At 47.6% G+C, this 26,955-nt stretch overlaps 1 protein-coding gene across 1 annotated transcript in view; it reads right to left on the bottom strand.

Moving 5' to 3' along the window:
- CYTH4 (cytohesin 4) overlaps positions 1-19,218 on the bottom strand; it is a 234,564-nt gene extending 215,346 nt beyond the window's left edge. Inside the window, exon 1 of the mRNA XM_085601358.1 lies at positions 17,737-19,218. Coding sequence (XP_085457484.1) covers positions 17,737-17,779 — 43 coding nt within the window. The 5' untranslated portion in view covers positions 17,780-19,218. The remainder of the gene's footprint in view (positions 1-17,736) is intronic.
- Positions 19,219-26,955: the final 7,737 nt, after the last annotated feature.

Here is a 26,955-nt window from a genome sequence, read left to right as displayed (position 1 = left end):
CCACGACTCGGCCACCCTCCTGGCCGCCATTAACAAATCCCATGCGTCCCTGGAGGCCCAGATCGGCGCGGTGGGGTCGGAGGTCTCATTTCTGCGCCAGGACATGCGCAAGGCGGTGGAACGGATTACCGAAGCCGAGAACCGGGTCTCCTCAGTGGAAGATAGTGTTACGTCTCTCCAGGCCACGGTGGACAAATTGACGGCCACGACACGCGAACTGGCCGCCAGAGTGGAGGACGCGGAAGGCCGGGCCCGTCGCAACAACGTGCGCCTGGTGGGCTTTCCAGAAAATTGCGAGGGGACGTCCATGCTTCAGTTTTTGACAGATTGGCTCCTTAAGGTCTTCCCAGCGGAACACAGATCGCCGTGCTTTGTGGTGGAAAGAGCTCACCGGGCACTGACCCAAAAACCTCCGCCGGGCGCACGGCCCAGACCGGTGATCGCACGCTTTCTAAACTATGCGGATAGAGACGCTCTTCTGCGACATGCCCGCCTGCACGGAGACCTCATGAGATATGATTCCCACCCTATCATGCTCTTTCCTGATTACACTAGACTGGTCCAGCAACGGCGGCAGTCCTATGTCGAGGTCAAAAAGAAACTCCGCCACCTGAACTTATCCTATGCCCTGCTCTTCCCGGCTAGGCTACGCGTGATCTTCCAAGAGAAAACTCATTTCTTTGACACACCGGACAGTGCCCTTGGGTGGCTGGAGGAGCGCCACGGAGCTCGGCCCCACACCCCTCCGGCCTTGGACTCAGACTCCTCTCAGACTGTCAATCGGCGGACGCAGCAGGATGGGGATGGTCGCCCCAAACGCCACAAGTCGCGCACCAACTGGCGCTCTCGTTCCCCGGCGGCGACGGTCACATAGCTGTGGCGCCCACGAGCTGCATCGACTGTCACTCTCCTGCCGGACTGGTATCGTATAAATAGGTGCACAGTGACTCATAGCGGCTATGGTGGCCCGTCCCTTGTTTGGTTGTGGGAGGGAGGGCTTGATGGGGGGGATACATTGGTGGTCGCACATCTGGACTCAAGTTGGAGCCGATGGGAGATTGGCACCGCGACAGATACTTCATGTTTGGGGAAGTATAGGGGGGGCTAGGGTGGCTATGGGGGTTGGGGGTTCGGGGTTCGGAAGGGAGTTGTTTTGTTATGACGGTTGTTGTTCTCGCACACACATCACCACAAGGGGTCCTCATCCCCCCGGGAGGGGGGCTTCTCCGCGCTTGTCGTTTGCTTGGCTATGGCACAGAGTTCTACCGCAGGCCCTCTGGCCGTCCTGAATGTGGTGTCCTGGAATGTACGGGGCCTGTTGGACAAGATTAAGCGAGGGGCGGTGCTGCGGGCGGGTAAGGCATATGGCGCCGATATTCTTATGTTGCAGGAAACTCATCTTCAGGGGTCCAAGGCGCCGTGCTTGGCGCGCTTCGGCTACACCACCGTCCTGCACTCCGGCTACACTAGGGGTTCCCGAGGGGTAGCGCTCTTAATCCATCGCAGGGTTTCCTTTCAGATTGACAGGCGCTGGGTGGATGACGGAGGGAGGTTCATTATAGTGTCGGGGACGCTGGATGGAGAGCCGGTCACTTTTGGTAGCGTGTATGCGCCCCCGCCGCTTAGCCAAACGTTTGTGGAAGTTATAACACGGGTCTGGGGCGGGTTGCCACGGGGCCTGGTGTTGTTGGGCGGGGACTGGAACGCCACAATGGGGGAGTTAGATAGGCTGCGCATGCGGGGGCGACCGGCGGCTCCCGTAGACTCCCGCTTGCACTCACTGGCGACCACCTTGGATTGGGCTGATTCTTGGCGCGCGCTGCATCCGACGGCACAAGGTTATACCTACCTGTCGGCGGTTCACCCCACTATGTCCCGCTTGGACTACATTTTCATTGCCCATACTTATCTACATAGGGTGTCTCAGGCGGCGATACTACCCAGAGGCCTCTCGGATCACTCGCCGACTCAGATACATTTGCGCCTGCTGACTCGTAGGGCGCCGTACCGGTGGCGGATGTCGCCATGGCTCCTCAGGGATGCAGACTATAGTGAAGCTCTTAGCCAGGCGGTCACAGACTACGTTCAGCATAACGCGGGTACGGCGTCCTCGCCGGCGGTCTTCTGGGAAGCCCTGAAGCCCGTGCTCCGGGGTGTGGATATAAGCTTCCGAACGCATGCTAAAGCGACCCGGCGGGCGGATATTGAGGAGCTGGAGGCCCAGCAGGCGCGGTTGCAGGCGCGGCTCCTCCAGTCTTCGGATCCCACTATCCGGCGGAATCTGCTGCACGTCCAGCGTCAACTGGGCCAGTTGCTGACGGATAATGCTAAGGCGGCGTGGCTCGCCACCCAATACCGTATCTATCAATGGGGGGACAAGTCCAGCCAGATGCTGCACCGGCTGTGCCAGTCTCGAGATGCCCAGACGCAGGTCCCGTTCCTTCGAGCGGGTGACGGTAGCCTCCACACCTCCCCAGAGGCGGTGGCGCAGACGTTTGCGGCCTATTATCAAGATTTATATGCGAAGCGAGAGCCCCTTGACGAGGCGTTCATTGATGCGTTCCTCTCTGATATTCCCCCCGTACGCTTGACTGATGCCCAGAGGGATGCGCTGGACGAGCCCATCACGCTGGATGAGCTTCGCACCGCGATGACCAATTTGCGTCCGGGCCGGGCCCCCGGACCCAACGGTTTTCCGGGTGATTTTTTCGGGCCTCGTGCGACGACATTGGGCCCGCACCTTCTTGCGGCTCTGGCAGACGCAGTGGACCATGCCATTCTCCCCCTTGACTGGCGCCACGCCGAAATTGTAGTCTTTCTGAAACCGGGCAGGCCCCCGGAGGATCCGGGCTCGTATCGGCCTATCTCGCTCTTAAACGTTGAGCCGAAACTGCTGGGGAAGGTCCTGGCCGATCGGCTGCGGACGTGCATCTCTACCCTAGTCCGGCCCGACCAATCCGGGTTCATGCCCAATCGGTCGACCCGACATAATATACGCCGGCTTCACAATGTCATCGCCGAGGCCGGGCGCGTGGATCGGCCCACCGCTCTGCTCCAGGCGGATATTGATAAAGCCTTCGACTCCCTTAGTTGGACCTACCTGTTCAAGCTGCTTGGGGCGGTAAACTTGGGGCCCCGATTCTTGGAATACACGCGTCTGCTGTATACGGACATCTCGGCGTCGGTTAGGGTGGCCGGCGCCTGTTCCCCTTCGTTTCCGATCAAGCGGGGGACGCGGCAGGGGTGCCCGCTGTCCCCTCTGCTGTTCGCGTTGGCAATCGAGCCATTGGCGGCGTGGTCCCGCTCCGATCCGGTCCTCCGGGGTATGGACTGGCCCTCGGGCCACTCTGATCGTATCGCGCTTTATGCCGATGATGTCATCTTCTTTATGGTGGACCCGTGGGCCTCTGGGCCCCGGGTGCTTGAGATTCTGCGGGTGTTCGGCGAGACGTCGGGCCTCGTGGCTAACCCGGCTAAGTCCACTCTGTTTCCCCTGTATGGTGACCAGCGAAGCCAGGCTTGGGCCTCTCAATTAGTGCTGGCCCCGGACCATATCAAATACCTAGGAGTGCGGGTTACCCGCACGCCGGATCTTGCTTGGACTCTGAATATTGCGCCCCTGCTGACCCAAGTCCGCAATGAAACTAGGGTGTGGTCGCATCTTCCACTCTCCCTCTACGGCCGATCAGCCATTTTCAAGATGGTGACGTTACCGCGTCTCTTGTACCATCTCCAACACTACCCCTTCCAGGTGCCCCAGGCGTGGTTCCGCCAGCTGAACGCACTTTTGAATGAATTCCTCTGGCATGGCGGGCCGGTGAGGGTGGCCTTGGCGACGTGTGTGCAGTCTACCTACTGCGGGGGCATAGCGGTGGCGGACGTTCAGGCTTACTACAGGGCCGCGCATCTCCTAGTCATAAATGACTGGTGGTATGCCTCCCCCGCGGATCCAGCCTACGCATTGGACCGGGCCGCATTGGCAGAGAAGCCTCTGCTGCATTTTCTTTATAGCCGTTCCTCGCTAGACCGGTTGCCCCCGGCGTGTGCTACGGTGATCCGGATCTGGCGGCAATCGGTCATCTCTATTGGCTGGCGCGGCAGGCTTACGCGGGCCACCCCATTGTGGCAGGGTACCCTGCTCAAGGAGACGGCAAGTCTGGAGGGCTTTCGCTATTGGGACATGATAGGGATCTCCTCGCTGGGGGTGTGATGAAGGGAGTGTCGCTTAAGTCGTTTCAGATGCTGCAGGCCGATTTTGAGCTGCATAAATCCCAGTTTCACAAATATCTCCAGTTGCGGCATGCCCTCGCACCTAGCATCCAGCACCTAGACACTCTGCCGGAGTTCCACCCGCTAGAGGGTAGACTGTTGATGGGAGACCTCGGGGATCACAAAATTCGCCAGATTTATCAGACTCTGACAACCTTCATGAGCACTACCCTAGATAATACCAAGGAGGCGTGGCAGCGCGATATCCCCGCGCTCACGGAGGATGACTGGGCAGACGCTATAGCGGGTCCGCGATATGCTGCGGTGGCCACCAAATACCGCTTCATACAATTCAAATACCTGCACAGGGCGTATTCCACCCGGCACCGCCTTTGGCGCATGCACTTAATTGGGTCCCCCACGTGTCTCCGTTGCGGCGATGGGGACGGTACATTCTTGCACACGGTGTGGGACTGTGGGCGGCTGCGCCCGTTCTGGACGGCGGTTCTGTCCTGCCTGGGGGGGGTGCTGGGTTGGGAGCTGCCCCCCGATCCCCGCTTAACACTGTTGCATTGTACCGAGGAGATAGGGGGCAACATCTATAAGCGACACCTCCTGTTTTTGGGATTGACGCTGGCCAAGCGAGATATTGCCCAGCATTGGAAGTCTTCTGCCCCGCCCCCGGTTCAGGCCTGGAAGAAAGCACTAGATCGCTGCATGTCTGCGGAGGAGGCGGTATTCTTGGCAAGGGGTTGTCCGAGTAAGCATGGTAAAGTCTGGAAGAGATGGGCGCGATATCGGGGTATTGTGTTGTCTGTGCGGGGGGATGCAGTGCCATTGGACCCAATAGAGAGGCTAATCAGAGCCCCGGTGAGTCCCCCTTCGGGGCCCCGGGCCCCATGTATTGTGGATGGGTAATTGGAATATGGAGCTCATGCGGATAGAAAATATGGCATATCTGTGTTGGACCGTGGGCGGATGTGATGTGCGGGTGGGGGGGGAGGGTTTGGGGGTCTGATGTTCTGCAGACCAGGGGGGGGCTGAACGAGGATGCCACTTCTCACTGTTCTTTTCTTCATCTTGGTACCGTGTATGGGGACGAATTCCCCGGTGTCCTTACAAATGCCAATAAAGTTTGTTGTCAAAAAAAAAAAAAATCTTTGGGGTAGAATAACTGACTAGTGATGGTCAAACATTTCCAAATATATGAATCCCGCAAAATTCACTCATTTCTTCGTTCTGGATGGTGGCACAAATATAGTTATTTACCCTGTTTAGCGGGTTTAGCGGCTTTTCTGAACTGCAAAGCCAGTTCAGTAAGGCAACTAGCCCGCAGGCGATAGAAATGTTCTAAACAATGGAACCAGTTCTGAATGGTTGCTAGGCAGAAAATAAAAATTTCCAAATCTTCAGAGCGATTGTGCCAATCTGATTGACTGCTGTGCGACTAATCGGTTTAGTCAGTCTGCTAGCTCCTGGGTGGCCATTCACATCTGGAAAATCCCACTATCTTCCTGAGCGGCCTTCGTGATCCAGGAATTCCATGTGGTGTCCTTCACGGGGCAGTCGCCCTGTAACCTACATAGCCCGCGTCACTCATCCATGCTCCACCCCTGTTCCCAGACATCATTTTCGCCAATGCGGAATGCACATGGAGGGTGACACCAGGGCCATTCTAGGGCTGGACTGTTCCCATGGGGCACAGGGTCAAGACTGATTTGCATATGGCTGGGTCCAAACTGGAATGGCATGGTGAGCAAAATAACGATGGATTTAGGCCCAGATCTCTGAACTGGGGTTAATGTATGACATTGTTCTGCATTCTGTCCATCAATAGATCTTTTTCCATTCTATGGCTTCACAAAGAGGAGTAGCTGTAGCTGCTTTCACCTACCCCTTAGAAGTGTCATCACACATCCATTTAGCTCACTGTGACATCACTGAAGATACTACTTGTGAACCTTGACACTGAAAACTTCACAAAAGTGGCCTCAAACTGACTGTCACCTGAAAGAGTAACAGGATGGTTAAAAATAATTCTCCTGTATATGTAAAAATAAATTTCATGAATCAGAAAAAAAGGCAGGCACAGGGGGGGAAAAAAGGCAAATGGGTGATAGCATCAACCCCTGCAGGCTATTAAATGATGGTTTTGCCACTGGTACTGTGCGTCAACATTCCTGGCCACCAGTTCCTGACTGGCTCCCGCAGGAGAGAGATAGGCCACAAAAGAGCCTACACCTCCTATAATGAGGGTACTGGAAACCAAGGTGATACCTCATCTCAAAGCAGACAGTCTTAGAAGTATTAAGTTTCTATGGCAACCATGAGACTAGCAACAGCGATCCCTGAGGACCCCCAAGTGACGTCCCTTGTTAGTGTTCTTTTAGAGACGTCGGCTTCGGTTCTTATTGCCAAGCCCGCCTGTGTGTAATAACTTTTAGATCCGATTCACAAAGCTATCTGCGCACATAAGTTCAATGCAGATGCAAAAATAGACGGATTTACATCACGTCTACCATTCACAAAACATGAATTTAAATTTGTTGATAAATTTGCTCACACATAGTATTACAACAATAAGGAGCATGGGAGTAATTCTTCTCTCAGGTGTGGAGAGCGGGTCTCCTAAAGTGGGAAGCCATGGAAAGCATTTATGTTATGTCACAAGATTTTATTAAGCGCACATATCATCCAAGGGTCTCACAGCGCTGGCTAAAACCATGGATGGGAGTCGGGAACGACAGCAGAAGAGAATAGGTGATCTGAATAGCCAGGTTTTTAGCCTTTTTCGGAATAGGCGGTGATCGGTGACCATGCGTAACTGAATGGGAAGTGCGTTCCATAAGGTGGGAGCAAGATATGAGAATGATCTCCCACCGTTCCAGGCCGTGCGTATCCTCAGATGGGTAAGAAGGAACTTCCAGATCTGAGGGTTCTGTTGGGCCGGTACCAGTTGAGTTTTTTTGCCAAATAGATAGGCCCCTTCCCAAAAATAGTTTTATGTACCAAACTAATGATCTTAAAGTGGATTCGTTTCCTGATGGAAAGCCAGTGGAGGGCTTGGAGCCGACGAAGACCGCAACGGTGGAATAATATTAGTCTGGCAGCAGTATTTTGTAGCACCTGTAATTCAGCGAGAAGCTCTAACCTTTAAACGTGCATAACAGTGTAGCACGTGCAATCATGAAAGCTGAATTTTTTACATATGTTCATAGCCCTGGAAAAGGTGTGATGATTGCTATTATTTTGTTAATTAGCAGCTTAGATGAGAGGCACTTCTCCAAATAACAAAATATTACCTCAAAATGACTACCTTACATGTTACATTTATGAAAAATATAAAAATAAATGAAGATTGGGCATTTTTCTAAAAGAAGTCTAGAAAAAAATATTGCATGTTATTTTTGTATGTTTTAGTGTGGAATTCACAAAGCACAGGTGATCAGTGCGGGAATAAAAGCACAATGTCGCTAAAGTTGTCATTCTATTGTGTGTGTTTTAGTGTGGAATTCACAGAGCGCAGGTGATCAGTGCGGGAATAAAAGCACAATGTCGCTAAAGTTGTCATTCTATTTTGTGTGTTTGAGTTTGGAATTCACAAAGCACAGGTGTTCAGTGCGGGAATAAAAGCACAATGTCGCTAAAGTTGTCATTCTATTGTGTGTGTTTTAGTGTGGAATTCACAGAGCGCAGGTGATCAGTGCGGGAATAAAAGCACAATGTCGCTAAAGTTGTCATTCTATTTTGTGTGTTTGAGTTTGGAATTCACAAAGCACAGGTGTTCAGTGCGGGAATAAAAGCACAATGTCGCTAAAGTTGTCATTCTATTTTGTGTGTTTGAGTTTGGAATTCACAAAGCACAGGTGATCAGTGCGGGAATAAAAGCACAATGTCGCTAAAGTTGTCATTCTATTGTGTGTGTTTTAGTGTGGAATTCACAAAGCACAGGTGATCAGTGCGGGAATAAAAGCACAATGTCGCTAAAGTTATCATTCTATTGTGTGTGTTTTAGTGTGGAATTCACAAAGCACAGGTGTTCAGTGCGGCAATAAAAGCACAATGTCGCTAAAGTTGAGGACTGAAAAGCTTAGTTTTGGAACTGACTGCAAAAGATATATTGTATTATAATATTGGTATAATGTTACTTTACTTACCCCTTCTGCGGCCCTAGAGCGCATTCTGAATGGTCGAGTAAGTGGCTAGTCGGTTTGCTGTGCGTGGCATAGTGTGGGTTTAATAGTATAGGGCCAAGAGCTCTCATTATAAGCCGCGCGGCTAATTGCAACATGCGTGATACTGCTGTTTCCGCAGATATGTATCGCAAGAATGAATTTTTTGCCAAATATGAGCCAGGCAACCCTGCTGACATTTAGCAGGGTAAAATGGCAAGTATTTGCGGGACCATGCAGATTTTGGTGCAGTAACCATCAGTGCCGGACAGGGAACCCAAAACAGCCCTGGCACTTTTCTCGGAGCAGCACACCCCTCCCCCCACGTGGGCTGGGGAAGGGGGTGCACGGCTGCTTTTGTTACTGGGGGCCTATATTGCAGCCCCGCTGCAAAACCGCCCCGACAGCTGCGAAACCGACCCCACCCTTCCAGCCTCCCGGGTACCAATGCCTGATACGGCCAGTCCGACCCTGGTAACTACCAAAAACTCCATGTCAGTTCCCCAAAACTCGTAATTTGTGGTATGTATCGCACCTGATAAATTTAGACTCAGCAGACTCACATTTTATCAGATGTGTTAAATAGCATACAAATGTCCAGGCCACTCGTAATGAGGGCCCAAGTGTTAAGTGTTGAGTGATGTGTATGAGGCTTGGTGGTGTGCACCACTCGAGTCTATGGACAACAGTACAACTTCGGTAAGATTGAATAGGTGCCTGAAGACCACAAATTATGGGGCATATCAACAACGAGGCAATAGAAAATTATCGCCGCTTTTGCGGCTGTTTTCGGCCGAAAAGCGTTGATAATTTTATCGCCTAATTAGCAGGGTCACGCTAACGCGTGAAACCTTGCTTTAGCGTACGAAATCTTAACGTGACAGGAGACTAAGCAACATTTCTCCTATCATCAAGCCCCACGCTATGAAGCATAGCGGCAGGAGAAGTAGCAATAACCCCTGTTATCGCTACTTTCCTTACGTCTGCTTCAGGACTGACTTAGCCATGATATCCTATGGAAGGAGGATATCATGGCTAAGTTTGTGAGTCCCTATCAACAAGCTAACGCCACATTTTGTGAGATTATCGCTGGGTTTCTAGCGATAATCTCACATTAGGCAGTTAGCGCTAGGATTTTTATCGCTTTTGAGATAAGCGTTGCTAATAGCACACTATCTTAGCGATAAAAATCCACACTAACCGGCGATAATTATCCTAGCGCTAAGTGTGCTTCGCAATAATTATCGCCGGTTGTTGTTGATATGCCCCTATGTTATATAATTGTTGAGCATAAAACACACTTAACAGAATACCATATTATTCTCCTGCCTAATGCCGTTGTGCACAAAGAAGTTTCGAAAAAAGTAAACGACAACTCTGCAGGTATTTGCCACTGGGCATCGAAAAAAACAGAGCGAAAGGTAACCTTGGGAGAGCATTTCTGAATATGTTTTCCAGTTTCAGTTTGATTAGAGTGAAAATTGTGTTGCTATGTGGCAAAAAAGATCTTGCTGTGCAAGAAAAACAGCACAAGGGAAGGTGACTAGGCCTGGGCTAAAATTCCGCTCGCGGAAATTGCGATAATTTGACATTTTCGCTTTCCGCGGAGAGCGCGAAAATGTCAAAATTTCCGCAAGCCGCATTTTACCGGAAATTTTTTGCTTGCTCGCGCTGTATAATAATACATTCTCGCGTGCGCGCGATCGCCTTACCTGAATCCCCGCGTTCGCCGACAAGTTTTCCGGATCCGGTCGCATTCTCCACGAGATGTTGGATTGTTGGTAGCCATTTGCGCTGTCTCGTGACAGTTCGCGCCCGCAGTAGCGTCATTCGTCGCGCGATCACGCTTTCTTCTCGCGATCATGCACCGCGAGACAAGTGAAAACAAGATGGCCGCGCCCGCGAGCAACCGCATGGGTAAGTTGGCGAGCCGCGACCACGCAGAAAATACCGTGAACGGGCGGGAAAAAACTTCCACATCTTCGCGATATTTCCGCGTGTTTGCAGAGATTTTTAACATTTTCGCGATAATTTGAGAAAGTGAATTTCGCAAATTCCGTCCACCCCTAAAGGTGACCCTGGGAAACTTAGTAAAGTTTAGGAAGTGTGGAAATATGGAACATCGTGAAGCTTTTATCAAGCTTTATCGTTGATAAACAAAATAAAAATCTTTCACAACCATACCAGGAGATGTAGGTGTAGTAGTGGGCAGTCCAGTATTTAGGTGGCACGTAAAAAAAGCTACCTCTCACAAAATCTGTTTCAGTGAAGTTTAGGCAAAAAAAATGCAGCGCCTGGATACTTTCATAGGTGATCAGCCGTGCTCTACAAATTCACATAACATAACAAAACATATGAGGGACATAAAGACTGAAGAGGTTGATAGGCTCTAAAATAGGCTCAGGGAAATTTCAATGACACTAATTTCTGGTATTTCCTCCAACGATTTCTACGCCATTCCACCACACGGCATAGTTGGAGTTCATTACAGTAAAAATCCTATGGTAAGAGCACTGGAACAATACCAACAAACAGAACGCCAGTGGCTTTTGATTGCAACATTTATGTTTTTTGTACTATTTATTAGCTCCAAGTGTTTCCCCATGCATATAAAATTTGCACTAGGTGGCATTTCATTCTAAAATAAAGCACACTTCCAGTCATATTGTCGGAATGCTTTCAATAAATAAAAATCGTTAAAAAATAAGAATCTTTTTCAGGGACTACTCAACTCTAATGCCCCAGCACTCCTATTAAAAGATTCTGATAAACCCAAAAATGTTCTTAAATGCAATTATAAACAAAGTGTTTAGGATATATATTCAGGAGTGCTTCTTAATTTCTCATGATAGCATACACATAGTCGACATTGACAGCCAAATGTTTCTAAGAGGGCTTTATATTGAAGAAATGGCAAAAATGTCGGGGACTGCTATGGGAATGAGTGATTTTTAAGCTAAAAAAATAGTTTTGCATTTAGCTATTGTTATTCATGTTTAGTTTGATGAGGTGCCAGCAACTTCCCCAACAATAACGTTTTACAAAAAAAACTAGCATTGAAAACTCCAAAAGGCTGGCAGCAAATACCAGAACTATTAACTTTGCCAATGCTTCATCTCAAAATGAATCCAAAATGTGAGAAAGTCAAAACTCCTTGGGACCTTTGCTGCGAATGGAACAAGAGGCAGAAAGACTGCATCAAGTATGGAGAAATGATTTTGCTGTAGATGCCAAGGTAAACATTTATGCTGTTTGCTGCCTTTTATTTTCTCAGAGTGACATTCCAATAATGTGCACTTTTCCATTTTGAAAACAAATTTTGATTAATACTTTGGCAATATGATCCTGGTTTTCAGAGACATTTCTTAAAAGAGCCTGAGGCAGCCTCATCCTCCACCTCACCAGGGGTGAAACTGCATCGGTGCCAGAGCAGTCCATGTGATTTGGAAATGTGTGTGCAAACACCAACACCTACACATCCTATTTCAGCAGTTCTTAACTGAAGCCTTGGGCTTCTCGGACCCCTTGAGGGTTATAACATCTTCTCAGGAGGTCTGTGACTATTTAGAAAATTAAATATTATTAGCCGATAATAAAGTCTATCTACATAAAAATCAAAACTGACATTTGTAAAACACTCTGTAAATATGAGGGAGTTTGAGAATGGAAGTTAAAAATTAAGTTGGCATCCTTAGCTTGAATCGTGGAAGCATCAAACAGAACCTAGACTGGATGATTGGCGGACTCAATTGAAACACTCTACATGAACTGTGATGGGGTAACCCTGTATCCCTCAGAACCTGGGCGTTTACAAAATATCCTACAAACGGTTCTGTCTGGTGATCAATTTCTTAGCATTCCATCATAAATAGGTACCATGAAACACACCAAGTGAGTTATTTCAAAGAGTTGTATATTATATTTTTTCATTTTTGTATATGCAGGTCTCTCACAAAAGCACGTTCATAATCGAAAAGACAAATACAATACTTGACTCATTAGTGAATATGTGATCATAAAGTGACAAGGTGGTAAAGTGAATACAATAAATACAGTGCAAGCGTTTAAAAACAATGTATAAGATGTAAGAATTAATTAACATCCGTCCCTATACAGATAAATCTCTAACAGCCCTGATCTGGGTCCTTTTTAGATCTCGCCTAGCGACGCAGCGCATGCGCTGCACGCCTTGGCGAGACCTATTGTTGTCGGTTTGGTGGGTGAAGGGGGACAGGACATGTGCACGCATGTGGAAGACAGGAGATGTGCATGCGTACGGCTCGCGGCGTTAGCACAACTCCTGCTCGCACCATACGCGTGCACATCTCCTGTCCGGCGCGGCGCGCTTACATCAGCTCCCCCATATGCTACCGCTGACTGCAGCTCTCCCGGTGCCCTGCATGGACTGTCGCCGCCCTGGTGAGTCTCTGTTATCGGCGCTGTCCTGTCCGTGTTCTAGCTCAGTCTTCAAGTTTTTTTCCATGAGCGCTGTCCCACGTGCTACCTCTGTCCACCTAAGAAGCCTTCCCTTAAACTCATTTTAAAGGCGGGGGGTCCTGTAATACCCATGTAGTCCTCGTGTGCTGCACGATAAGCACTGCCCGCCACGCTCGATGAAAGTACCATCAAAGAAACGCGGCGCACTTCAACATGCTCGGTGAAGAAACCCAATGCATGTCAGGTGGAAAACCCATCATCAGGGGTAACTCTGGACCAAGAGAAAGGTTCAAAATGAATGACATGATGGTCCGGTAATCATCGATATTCAGTGAAAACATCGGAAGATGGCAAAGTAGAGCAATTAGAAGAGAACGAGAAGAGCAAAGGAAAAAGTCCATGCTGAAAGTGGTAGTCAGAGTCACACCCTGTGACTGTATACAGGTACCCAGCATGCAACTCGGCGAGGTTGGGTATGTAACAGTGATTGTACTCACTATCAACACCTAAACTGGGTTCACGATCCCCTTCAATATGGAGTGCGCTCATTAAATGCTAAACCGCAAGCCTGCAATAATAAAATGCTGTCTTTTAAAACTCCGTGATGCGCGTGGTGTCACGAAATTGCAATCTAAAGGATGCGCGTGAGACTCAGTACCTGTGGTGGCGGCACAAGGCATGTGGTGCTGTACGGACACATCCTCGTAACAACGAGCCCACTTAAAACAATGTGCCCCCTTACTCAATGTTAACTGCAAAGAACAAACACAAGAAGCAAAACATCAATACTTAATGGTGCCTGCGGTGGGCGACGCTGCCTACGAATAGGAATCCAGATTTATGTGCCGCATGTTACCTGGAGAAAGATGCCACAGGATAACCTCATTCCACCTCGTGACGTCATGAAATGCAAGGCAGTGTGTATGCATGATCGGAGTTAAACCAACCAAAACGTGCGAGCTGTGATAACAGGTGACAATAGATATGAAAAAAGATAACCCATGAAGACCCGTGGAAACTTTACAAGAATAAAAACTAACGGAAAACTAGTGACCACAATCGCGTATACACGTTCTAACGTGAAGTAGTGTGTGCATGTGAATGCTAATTATATCAAATGTTCAGGAATGCATGTATACAGATTTGATGATAAATTGCTAACAGTTATAATAACAAGCATTTACAAGGCAATAGGTCTCGCATTGACGCGAGTTTGAGCTATTGGCATTGCAAATAACAATGCCTTTTATTTTTGTTTTCTTTTTAAAAACATAACTAAAAGGCATTGTAATTTACAATGCCAATAGCTTAAACTCGCGTAACTGCGAGACCTATTGCAAATGCTTGTTCTTTTTTAGGGGGTGGAGAACGTAGGGTATGGATTGTGAGGAGGCGTCGACGTTTCGACCCAGGAACGTGTGTTAATGAACCAACGTCACAACAGGCCTTCTTCAGGACAGGGGTGTGGACTGTTAGATATAGTGGTGTTGAATTCCACTTGTAGGCCTAAAGGCAGCAAGTGAATCCACCATCCAGTGGATTACTTTGGTTGGCTTAAGCTGGAGTCAATGGGATGCCAGCGAGGTTAAACCAAATTTCGTGAGCCAGAACTTAATGTATCTTAGTGACAGCCTCTGTAGGAATCAGTAGACTGCCTCCCCCAATGGAGGGTCTTTATTTTCCGACTGCCTCTACCATCTACCAGATGGTGGATTCTCTGGCTGGCTCCCTTTAGGCTTACAGGGTAGAGCCATTTGGAAAATAAAGACCCTCTGTCAGGGGAGACAGCCTACTGATTCCTACAGAGGCTATCACTAAGATAGATAGTTCTGTGCTACGAAATCTGGTTTAACCTCGCTGGCACCCCATTAACTCCAGCTGAAGCCGACCAAAAGAATCTAACCAGATGGTGGATTCACTGGCTGCGTTAGGCCTACAAGTGGAATTCAACACCACCATATCAGCCTGTCCACACCCCTGTCCTGAAGAAGACCCGTTATGACGTTGGTGCATTAACGCAAGTTCCTGGGTCGAAACGACAACGCCTCCTTGCAATCCATACCCTACATTCTCCAAACACCCCCCCCCCCCCCACCATAAAATAGGACCCAGATGAGGGCTGTTGGAAATGTATCTGTATAGGGACGGATGCTAATTGATTCATACATCTTTTCCATTGTTTTTAAACGCTCGCACTGTGTATATTGTATTCAGTTTACTTTACCACCTTGACACTTTAAGATCACTTATTCACTAATGAGTCACGTATTTTTCTTTTCGATTATGAACATGTTTTTGTACAACCTGGTATGTACAAAAAATATAATATAATATCTTATACAAATCTTGAAATTAACTCACTTGGTGTGTTTCGCCGTACCTATTTATGATGGAATGCTAAGAAATTGATACCGTTTGTAGTATCAATGGAAACACTGGCAAGCGATCAACAAAAAGTCAGCATGCACTAGGAGCAAAAAAGACAAGTGAGATGCTAGAGCCTATATTGCTCTATCTTTTAGACATCAAAATCTACATTTTGAAACGCTCCACCTTTCCATTAAAATTAAAACTTTGATTTTTTTCATATTGTTTTGCTTGTGAATTATCTAAAATATTTCATAATTTGTGTTTTTGTTTATTGTATGCTTTTTCCTGCATGTTTGAGTATAGTTTTGACTTTCAAGTTACAGAAGGTGCTTAAGCTGGCGTACCCGGCTTCTGTTAGGGATTCAGTGGAGGTCCATAGTTCGACCCCATAGTTGGTGACCCTCTTAAAAAAACTCTTGCACCCTAGAGAGTGGCGATGGGCACTGTTTGATTACCATTTGACCAGGCTACAGCTTTTGAAGTGACAGGAACAAAAGTAATGGAGAGGTGCATAGGGCAAGAACCAAGAAGAAGAACTGGGAATAAGCAAAACTGGGGGTGGGGTGTAACAGCGAACACAATTAAGAAACAAGGAGGAGAACTAAGAGGAGAACTAAGAACACATCCTAGAAATGGGGAAGAAGACCAGAAATAAGAGCAGCAGGGAGGCTTGCAGGAATGCAGAAGTTGACTCAAATACTGGAGTACAGAAACAGAGAAGAGAATTAGTAAAATGAGGAACAACAGTGAAATGAATTGAGCTAAGAAACAGGTAAGATAACCAGGATAAGAGAAACACAAGAATACTGAAGCAAGGGAACAGATTCAGTGATAAGAGCATCTGACAGAAAAGGTAATTAGGAAACAGGAAGGAACTGACAGAAAAGGTAATTAGGAAACAGGAAGGAAAAGCAGAGATAAGTGTGGCAGAGGTAGCATATAACAAGAAATATGAGAAGCTGGAATAGGAGTTGCGGGGGAGGCATATAACAGAAAATAGAAGAAGCAGGAATATGAGTGACAAAGGTAGCATATAACAGGAAAGAGAAGCAGAGATAACAGTGGCAGAGGTTGCATATAACAGGAAATAGGAGAAGCAGGAATAAGAGTGAGTGGCAGAGGTAGGATATGACAGGAAGGAGCAGCAGGAATCAGAGTGGCAGAGGTAAGATATGACAGGAAGGAGCAGCAGGGATCAGAGTGGCAGAGGTATCTTATAACAGGAAATAGGAGACGCTTGATTAAGAGTGGTAGAGGCAGCATATAACAGGAAATAGGAGAAGCAGAAATAAGATTAGCAGGGGAGTCTTCATAACAGGAAACAGGAGAAGCAGGAATAAGAGTGGCAGAGGTAGCATATAACAGGAAATAGAAGAAGCAGGAATAAGATTAGCAGGAAAGTCATCACAGGAAACAGGAGAAGCAAGAATAAGGAGGAATAAGAGCGGCAGAGGTAGTATATAACAGAAAATAGGAGAGGCAGGAATAAAAGTGAAAAAGGAGGCATATAACATGAAACAGGAGAAGCTGAAATAAGAGTAGCAGGGAAGGCATATAACAGTAAACAGAGTAGCAGGGATAAGAGTGGAAGAGGTAGCATATCACAGGAAATAGGTGAAGCAGGAATAAGAGTGACAGAGGAGGCATATAACAGGAAACAGGAGAAGCAGCAATAAGCACTGCTGAATGAGTAATATAGCATAAAATGCAATGGAAAATCAGAAATAGGTGTGATGGGGGGGGGGTACAACGGGTCACAGAGAGAAAAGAGGGGAAACAAAGCTAGTAAACAGGAAGGAGAACCACGATTAGGATCCACAGAGCGAGAGAAGCAGCAACAAAACAAGCAGTTATGTTGGTAATTAGAGCAGTCGAGGAGAAGAGAAAAGACAACTAGTAGCAAGAGCAACCAAGAAGGTGTAGAGCCAGGAATCAGGGAGGAGAAGCGGCAAAAGAAGCAACCGATAAACTTAACAGATGCCTCCATGTAATTTGGGACGCTATAGTCCATGTCTAGTTTTCCCTTCTTACATGTTTGCGATCTACAACCTTAGAACAATTGGTTCGTTCGAGGACAACCAGTACTGCAATGCCTAAAATCTACTGGGTTGATAAATAAAAGCAAGGGGCTGGGACACAGTGTCACTGATGGGAGAGTTAACTGGTAATCTCTGCAACAGTGTGAAGACGACACAGGAAGCAGGGAGGAAAATCAACAATTTGAAAGACTAATGGAAGGTGGAAAAGAGCACAGAAGGTGAGTGCAAACCAGAGTTAAGAAGAACAGAGAGCAAACATTTGATACATCAAGAATCAGGGAGATTTTCCAACATAACACTCTCTGCTTGGTCCCCAGCCTGGAACATGTCTGTAAACCCAGAATAAGCACCTTACACTCCATTGAACACTACAGAGAGGACATGGCAACTGTGATCCCCAGCTACAGCCGTATGCTCACAGCAGGTTAAAGCCATTGAGACCCCTGGAATCTCTGCAGGGTTACCCAAGAAAAAAGTGTCATGCCCTTGAATAGGCCATAACCACTTACCACTGCTGTGGGGCTCCATCCTGGCTGTGAGAGACTCCCCCATTCCACCTCGTCCTGGTGCTATGACTCACAATAGTGTTTGGTAAACAGGAGGGATCCTGACAGTCCGACCCACTCATCCGAGACCCGTGTCCTGACAGGGACAGATAGCCCAGCCTCCTGACTCATAACTGTCGATTAGCCTGGGGAAGAGATGCGCTGCACGGGGGGCGGAACGGATCCTGCGGTTGAGCAAGCGTACTAGTTCCGTGTTGAAATAATCTATGTTTCTTGGTTCTTGACGAGACGGTGAGCAGGCCTCTGTACTTCCTGTTTCCGTGGACAGCTGAGCTGTGGGGTTTTAAATAGAACAAAGGGCTGTAGCCACCCCAGCCAAGGGTCTGTGAAGGTCCACGTGCAGGTGGAAGGGGTGACTCGCTCTCCCAAACATGCACCCGGCGTCCACCACTCCCACCTGGAGGATACCCAGAGGAGTCTAGTCTACAAATCCTGTAACAGCTGGATTTGTTAAGACTCAGCTTTGCTTTTATGAGTCCTGCAATATCTGTGTCAACTGGAAGATAGATATGCTGTCTGAGCCCGGAAGATCTATGTAAGGTGGGAGATAGCTCAGCAATCTGCAGGCTGAGTGACGTGGGAGATAGTCCAGTCATCTGCAGGCTGAGTTTGTCCGATCTGTGTGACCTTGGACATAGTCTAAGCCTGCCAGATCTGTGTAATCTGAGATATAGCTCGGCTGTCTGTGCTAGTGAGATCAGTGTGACCTGGGCAACAGCTCCTTGTCTGAGCTTGCAAGATCTTTCCATGATGAGAGATAGTTATTTTTCCCAAGGCTGTGTGTTCTGTGTACCCTGTGAAGTCGCTCTGCAGTTTCAGCTTCGGAGGCTTGCACAAGGTGAGAGACAGCTCTGTTATGTGCAAGCTGGGCCTGTAACATTAGTGTGTAACCTGGGAGGTAACCCGGCGGGCTGAGACCTTGGTCTGTGAAGCAGAAGAATACCGCTGAAAGTCTGATTTCTAAGCCTGGCCGCTTGTGGTGATGCGCTAACCTGGAGGGTAAAGATGCCAGCATGAAGCTGGAGCTTGAGAGATGTTTGTGGCTTGAGGAGCAGCTCTGCTGTCTGCTACCTCAACCTGTGTCACCTGTCACCTGTGTAAGACAACCAATAGCTGCACTGTCTTGGGTCTGAACCTGAGAGGGCAGTATAACTTGGGGCTGTGTTGGGGGGGGGGGGGGCGGGGGTGCCCGTGCTTCTGAGCCTGAAGATCATTGTAATCCAAGAGATAGCTCTGAAGTCTGGGCCTGAAAGATACTGTAACTTGGAGGCAGCTATGTCAAGCGTGTAAACTTCATGTAGCCTGGATGATGGCTTGCTGTCTGAGACGACAAGACCCGTGTAGCCTGGGAGATAGCTATGCTGATCAGCCAGATCTGTGTCACCTGGGGATAATCTTGCTGCCTGAACCTAGATGCTCAGAACTAGCCTCTCTCAATTATCTCTCAAGGTTGCACACAGGATGCAGTGAATACGCCCCCACCCTGTCCATACCCCGCCGCAAGAAGAGCGCAGAGCACACCACAGGCTGGAATCGCTGTGCAGTTTATCAAAGGGGAAGTGAGGGAGTGTCACTGGTCGAGCGATGAAGCAGGCAGGACAGTGGTTCAGAGTGCGGCGCTGGGGTGGGGGGGTGAGAGTGTTATAAATAGGGAGAAAAAAGGAAGAGGGTAAAGCAGAAACTGTGAAAGGAAGGGAAGGAGGGAAAAAGAATGGGAGGTTCGGCTTGTGGCAGAAGCAGGGCCTATTTTAACCTGCCTGAAATCACTTTGGTTCAGTGAGAGAACAATTCGCTAAGGGTAAAGTCCTACTGTAATATTATGTGTGCATTGACATACATCACACCACAGTGGCTGAGATCCACCCATAACTTTTTGTATACTTTAGTATGTCGCCCTAAGTGGGATGGAATGCCCAGATGTGGGTCCCTTGCACACTGTGTCGCTGGAACCAAGCTACACCTGGCTAATAAGTCCATAACAAGGGCGGAACTGGTCTTGGGTTGCTTGTGTTCAGGTTCAGCGATGACCTGGCCTGGCAGGGTGGGCTGGACTGTTCCCAATGGAGCAGGGTCAAGACTGATTTGCATATAGCTGGGTCCAAACTGAGGTGGCATGGTGTACATCATAACAACATAATTGGATGTGGCCCAAATAATTACCAGTGGCTGAGATTAATTCAAGCATTCAATGTATCACTTTGTTGTTTACTTTAGTATGTTGCCTTATTGTTAGTGCCATAAGGAATGTTCTGTATCCAATTAGTACTCAGTAAATAGCATGATGGAAGGAAAGTTTCGACATCCTTACACTACTACATCTCAAATTATCAAAAACTGTAGGCCTGATGTAGAGGTTGGAGGACAGGGTAAGGTACTTTGTCGCACTGGTGACAGAGTACGCTGTCTGCCAAACTCTGTCCATGGATCCAATTTTGAATCGGGCAGACAGCCAAGTCAATGACCATGGAGCTAAATTTACTAAGTCGCCTTAAACCTTCCTCCGAGGCCCTGAAAAAGTACAGGCCACCAGAGGTAAGGTATTCAACCATCCACCCTGTTTAGAGTGGGAGGGCGGATGTTTATTTTTTTTACGGTCTGTCACTGTCAGAATATAGTAAAAATAAAAAAGTGACTCCCACACCATGGGAAAAAGCTCCCAAGGTTTTTGGACCATTAGCTTGCATTTTCCCCAAAACACACTCGCGTTTTGGGACTTTGTTTTTGGAAAAGTAAAAGTATTAAAAGTTTATTGTAAGCATCTGTCTCCGATGCATGCCAATCTTTTAAATTGCTGTGATGGTGGTTCATACAAACCCATAGAGTTCACTGTAAGGCCGGCGGTGCGCTATATATTTGGGTGGCAGGAAAAAAGGTAGAGTGGCGGATGTAAAGTTCTCCACCATCTGGCTGCCTTTACTCCATCCCTCAAATGCTAAATCGGGCCTTCGTTTCCTTCATCCACATAAATTGAGGAAGCGGTGCCTAACATCAGCACTCAATCGACAAGTAGTGCAATCCCAGGAGAGATCCCCTTGTGCCTTCAAGTAATCATCTTGACTACTCATTACAGTGATCAGAATGAGGAGCTGGTGCTCCCATTCAGAACACTGTGGATGCATCCACCAGCAAAGCAAACAGGACACACTGCTTGTTATCAGTCCTTCGTCCAGCTTGCTAGGCCACAGATACATGGACCAAAGCTACAGATACATACCCTAGATACACAGGACCCACGTACTCACCCACCCTACAGGTACCCCAGATGATTCCTATTCCCCACGTTCCCACACAGGTGCAATTCCAGTATTTAGAGCAGGAATTCCCTGGTGAGCTGTGGCAATTATCCATCCTCCATTCACTATGTTGCACACCCCTCATGTCAACCCTTCCACATCCTTACCTATCATCTGACATTGAGAGACGGAAATGCACAAGGGATGGCTTGCTGCAGGTCAGCAGCATGGAAGGAAGATTTATTTTTACCTCACAAGATAACATGCGATGTGGACAGACAAACGTTCAGCAGTTAATGGACACACACCACAACCAACCTGTAGCATCAGAATGGACTCATGAAGGACAATAACATTATCCTGAGGAAACCACTGGAGTTGCAACAAGAACACCTGCTACTGGTGGAGCAGGAGAGTGTCAGATTTCATAATGAGATCCTGCTTCTGTTCTGGACCATGGGCAGAAGGCTTCCAGTTACACCTGGGGGCCCCAATTGTGTCACTGATACATATGCACGAACAACAATACCCTGCAGTGACACCCAGACCCACCTGTTCTTATTGATGAACCAGATACTAATTCAAACCCAGCACCAGTACTGCATAGGCAGGCGCATAGACGATACCCCTGCAGGCGTGGACATCTCTCGCTTACCCTCCATAGCACCTCTCCCTTCCCACACAGATACAAACACACGTGCGTGCACACATCCACACAAACTCTATACAAATGCATGCATGATAAATATATGTTAAGAGTGTAAACTGCCTTCGCTCGTTTTGTGTGCGGGTAAAACAGGTTAAAACATGTGTAGTGTGTATTGTGACATGCGCAAAATGTATGGGCATATCCCGCAGCAACTACATCCACCATATTATGACCCACATCAACTTCTCAACCAACCCACACACAAGGATCATCAAGGAAAAGTATGGGGCAACAAAATATTTATGTAAACAAAACTTAAACACAGGTAGGATGATCGAGGGGGGAAAAAGGGGATTTTGGGTGTGAAAAACTAACAGAAATAAAGCCTGACTACGAGGAGGAATGTAGAGAGCGGAAAGAATTGTGCCAATGAATCAAGATTGTACAGACCCAAAATCCCCAAAAAGGTATGAACACACAAATATAATAATCCAAAATATCCAAATGCAAAATTCAAAACAAGTGTCCAACAGAAGGCCACCTGAGAAATGGAGGCGCCACAAATACAAATCTGAACTAAGTCAATACTGCAAGGCAGACGAGATGCTACCCCGGCTTGTGGGCAGAAATAATTCCATCCATCTTTCTATGCAGAAACGACATCATCCGGTGCAGACCAGGCTACAGGGGAAGCAGGAGCTAGCACCTCCAAAGGGGGAGAAAGGATAGGCTGACTGAAGACAGCGGTGGTGGTGGTCTGGGGAGGGCGCGCAAACTCCAAAGTTACAGAGTTGGATGTAGACAAGAGGCGGTCGACAATGATAATAGACATGTCAATTCCCTGTACTGGGCAGCCGGACTCTGCTGATGGCAAATCACAATTCTTATTATGGAAAACACTACACGAGGTCGCTTTGTATGTCATGAACTGATAGACACACAGCATAATTAAGAATTGATACTCACCCCTGTGCTGCTGTTGCTTGTGCTCTTGCAGCTGAGCATGGAGTTTAGGCTAAGGTCTTCACCAGGACTCCCCACTATAACACCTGCTGGAGGAAATTATTTTCCCGAATAGCTGGGTTGACCTCCTGAATATTTCCTGGGAGATCAACCTGGGGACCAGACCGAGAAATCCTGCCAGGATTTATAAATCTCTCTGCACTTCAGATGTCAACTCCTACTGCAGTGAACGTCTTGGCGATGGCCTGCTGTATTACCAAGGGTGCCTTGAGGTTCAGCTGATTGTCAGAGCTCCTCTGCAGCTGAGGAAAGTTCTGAAGGACTTCCTTCCCCAGGAACTGTACCTACCCCGGGATGAAGCTGGAAGACCCTTGGTTCTCTCTACAGCCATTTTGGGGAAATCTTGGGTCCACAGAGCAATGGGCTTGCTGCAGATATCCCTTTGGTTAACCAGACAGCCCAAGAATGTCCAATTTTGTATTGTTTACTTGTGAGTAATTGCTGTTGCCATCATATTGTGCTTTGAGTGGCCTAATGTTAAACAGTGTATTACAAACAGGTCACAGAAAGGAGAGACAGAGTGCATCGGTGACATCAGTCAAAATGAACCAATTACACAATCCTCACACTGGGTTCCCACAATTCTACAGGGCGGCTCCTCCGCTAAGGCAGAGTAGCGTCGTCCCACTAAGTAAATTGGCCCCAGAGATGGAAAAATAAAATGGTAATAAAGTTAATTTATTATCATTTTATTTTTCAAAACCCCATCCAGAGCCAAGTGTCAGGACAAAGGGGGGTGGGGCTTTCTGATTTCTGCTGCTGCCAGTCAGGCAGTAGTAGAAAGCAGTGAGGGACAGGGCATTTAAGTTTGAAAGTACGCATGTCTCTTTGGCCGGGCGTCTTGTGATGGCCAGACATGCACACTTTAGACCTCTCTAACCCAGCTGTCAAATACAGCTGGGTTAGAGACAGCATAGGGCTCCAGTGTCCTCGGGAGTGCTGAAGGAGGCTGCTCCATCAAATCCTGGAGCTTTTTTCATGCTGCATGAGAGCAGCGCCAGGATTGGTTACTGCAGTTTCCTGGATCCCACGTTGGAGCCTGCCTGCCTGAAGAAAAGAGGACATTGCATCAGGAAGGTAAGTGTAGTTATTTTTCAACTTATTTTTTACTTTTATTTATGTCCCACCCACCCCACTACCCTCGGTACATGCCAGCCACCACTGCAATTCTACACAATTGTGCTCCTATGCATGTTCAATTAGTGCACCCATGTGTGGGTGTAAGATAGCCATGTTTGGATGCTGCATCAGGGTGAATTAGACTATGGTGTCTCTGAATGACATGTTTGAACTCAGATATAGCATACATTTCACCATTGACTCAACACTGCCAATTCTTTATGGTACTGCAACCAAAAATTTGGCTCAGGTGAAGCCTGAGGCCACAAGTTAGCTGGGACCATACACACCTTGACCTATGGGTACTGGCCCAGCTCAAAAACGTGATTGGTCCATTGTGTGGTGTTAAGGTTCATGAGTGTGTCCAATCTCCTGGTAATGTTCTACAACACGTAACATACGAAGATGATCTTGTGCGCTACTTCAGGGGAATACAAAAGCACCTCTGTGAGAGCAAGACATCTGAAGTTTGACTTGAGAGTCCCAAACATGTGAAACATGATGCCTTGGTTTGAGTGTGTGCTCTGTTATACCTATCTTGAATGGCAGTGCCTGGATGTCTGCAGGGAGTGAGGAGACTGGGAGAGAGACCATACATACACTCACTTGTGAATAGTAATGAAGAATGGATTACTGGATATCTCCATTCACATTTCGTTACAGTCCACTCATGAAAACATTAACAACTTGTGCCAAGAGTTATGTAGGAAAAAGTGTTTCGCTACGTTCCAGGTGCATTGATAGTATTAGGCAAGTGAACATAGACATCTCGCATGTGTTTGCTGCTTCGCCAACCAGCCACATGTCTACGTAATCACTGGCATTCAGTCGACATGCAAGTGCTGAGTGAAATTTAAACTGTTAAGTATTCAACCACATCTGTGTGACAAGGCCCCCAATGTCACAGTCAGCTTGCACATCGATACCGTGGAAGCTATGTTGAATGCAATAAAGATGTGTGGTCTGCCGGGTTCGCTGAAGTGCCACATGGGTGCGGCCGATGGCCATCAAGGACCAGTAAAAATGGGCAGCACCATACAACCTTCATGCCACCCTTTGTCTGTCCAGCTGTGACTGCAGCATTCTGAGGCAACACTGAACTCGATTGGTAATGCATCACAACACCTGGGATAACAATCTGGATTGGCCTACCTGTGAGATGCCAGCTAAGACGCCACTGGCCTTCTGGAAGGATTCAGTGGCTGGGAGGTATAGTTAGCACCTTGGCAGGGCCAAGGGCGGTATGGGAGCAGGCTGTTGCAGAAGTTACCATATCCAAGTTAACCTTGGAAGCAATACATAGTAACCAGAGAAGTGGTATCTCCCAAAACCTCTTCTTGAGACAAAAAAAGATAAAGAGCCTCTATCTGTGTATCACCTCTCTACTCTTCAAGTAGTTATTCCTCTTTATCAAATAAAATGCAAAAATCACTGACATCGTCATTATGGTGAAGTTGCTATGCCTGTGGCTAGCTAACATATGACGCTGAACTATGAGTAAATGGTTCCTGGTTTCATAAATGGCAGCTGGGGAGGGGTGTGGCAGGTATGTTCATTAATCCCCCACACCCGCTTAGATTGGTGTAAGGAAACAGGCCATTAGTGGTGTGACCTGCACAAGAATGGGTCGACATTAGTCCTCCACTGGTAACCAAACACCCCATTGTGGCGCTTGACTCTTTCAGGGTAGTGGAGCAGAGCAGCCAAGGTCTACTCAAGGGAGATGGTGTGGGCTAGTAATCACCATTCACTGACAAGCAATAATAACACTCAACAAATAATGGTCCAGTCTGTGCATTTCTTTTAGAAAAAGGAAAACCACATTTAATACACACGTACTACTCAATACTACGCAGTAATTTATAGATATACATAAGGCTGGTGGAAATACCTTTAATGAGAATGCATAATCACCTGTGACCCCCCCCCCCACCCCCCCCACTAACCCCCACCAAAAAGGGTTGTATAAGCACATCAGGTAGGTCTATTCACTTGGTCAAATGTTCAAGATCAACAAACCACATGTCAAAGCAGCATCATTTCAGAAGTAAATGCAGTAATCAGTGTTAGACCTGGCACCTTGGCATGGGCCTCCCTTCCATTTTTTGCTGTTGTCTCATGTGTTTTTGCTGGTGTTAGATGCTTTTAGCACTGTGCCACTGCTGTCCAGTGCCACAGTGCAAGTGCTCCCTATTGTAAATTAATGTATGAATTGGTGATTCCATGATTGGTTGGCTTGGTTTACCTGTCAGACCCTAGTACAGTGCACCAGGAGTACCCAGGGCTGGTAATCCAAATGCTGCTAGTGGGCTTGCAGCACTGGTTGTGCCACCCTCAGAAGCAGACTGTAAAAATGTGTCTGAGGCCTGCCATTGCAGAGCCTGCGTGCAGTCTGGTACTGTCATGCTGACTGGGCAAGTGCACCCACTTGCCAGTCCCTAAACCTTCCCTTTTCTTCATATCAGACACCCTATGGTAGGCCCAAGGGCAGGGTGCATTGTAAGTATAATGTAGGACATGCTCTGGTGTGTGTGGCATGTTCTAATAGTGAATTACAGCCATTTTCGCTTTTCACTATTGCAAGGCTACCTGTTCTCCATAGGCCAGAATGGGCAGTTTGATTATTACATCCTATAATCCTAACGGACTCAGGGAACATGGTAGAAATTCGAGTTTAGTATGCCTGAACTCAGAATGATAAAATACATCTTATAGTGAAGTTGGTTTTAACATCCTGGGCCATATGTAGGTAATTTTTTTTTACCGATTCATAAATACCGAATTTTACCGAATCGGTATTTAAGAATCGGTAAGTTATATGTAGGTAAACAATCGGTAAACATTACCGATTCGGTAATATTCGGTAATCATGAATCGGAATTTACCGATTCGGTAAACACCGAAGTGGTATTTACCGAATCGGTATTTACCGAATCGGTAAATACCGAATCGGTAATTCAAATACACATGACTTGATGAATCAGCCAATCCTGTGCTCCCTAAACCCCACCCAACCAGGAAGTGGCCACACCCAGGCAGGTGCACACAATCCACAGACTCTGGAGAGGCTGGGAGTGCAGAGGAGAGGAACAGAGCAACTGCCTGATTCAGCCCTGGAAACTGCAACAATGGCCAGCC

Source organism: Triturus cristatus, chromosome 4_2, assembly GCF_964204655.1.
Source record: "Triturus cristatus chromosome 4_2, aTriCri1.1, whole genome shotgun sequence".
NCBI lineage: Eukaryota > Metazoa > Chordata > Amphibia > Caudata > Salamandridae > Triturus > Triturus cristatus.
This window is presented reverse-complemented; position numbering and strand designations above follow the sequence as displayed.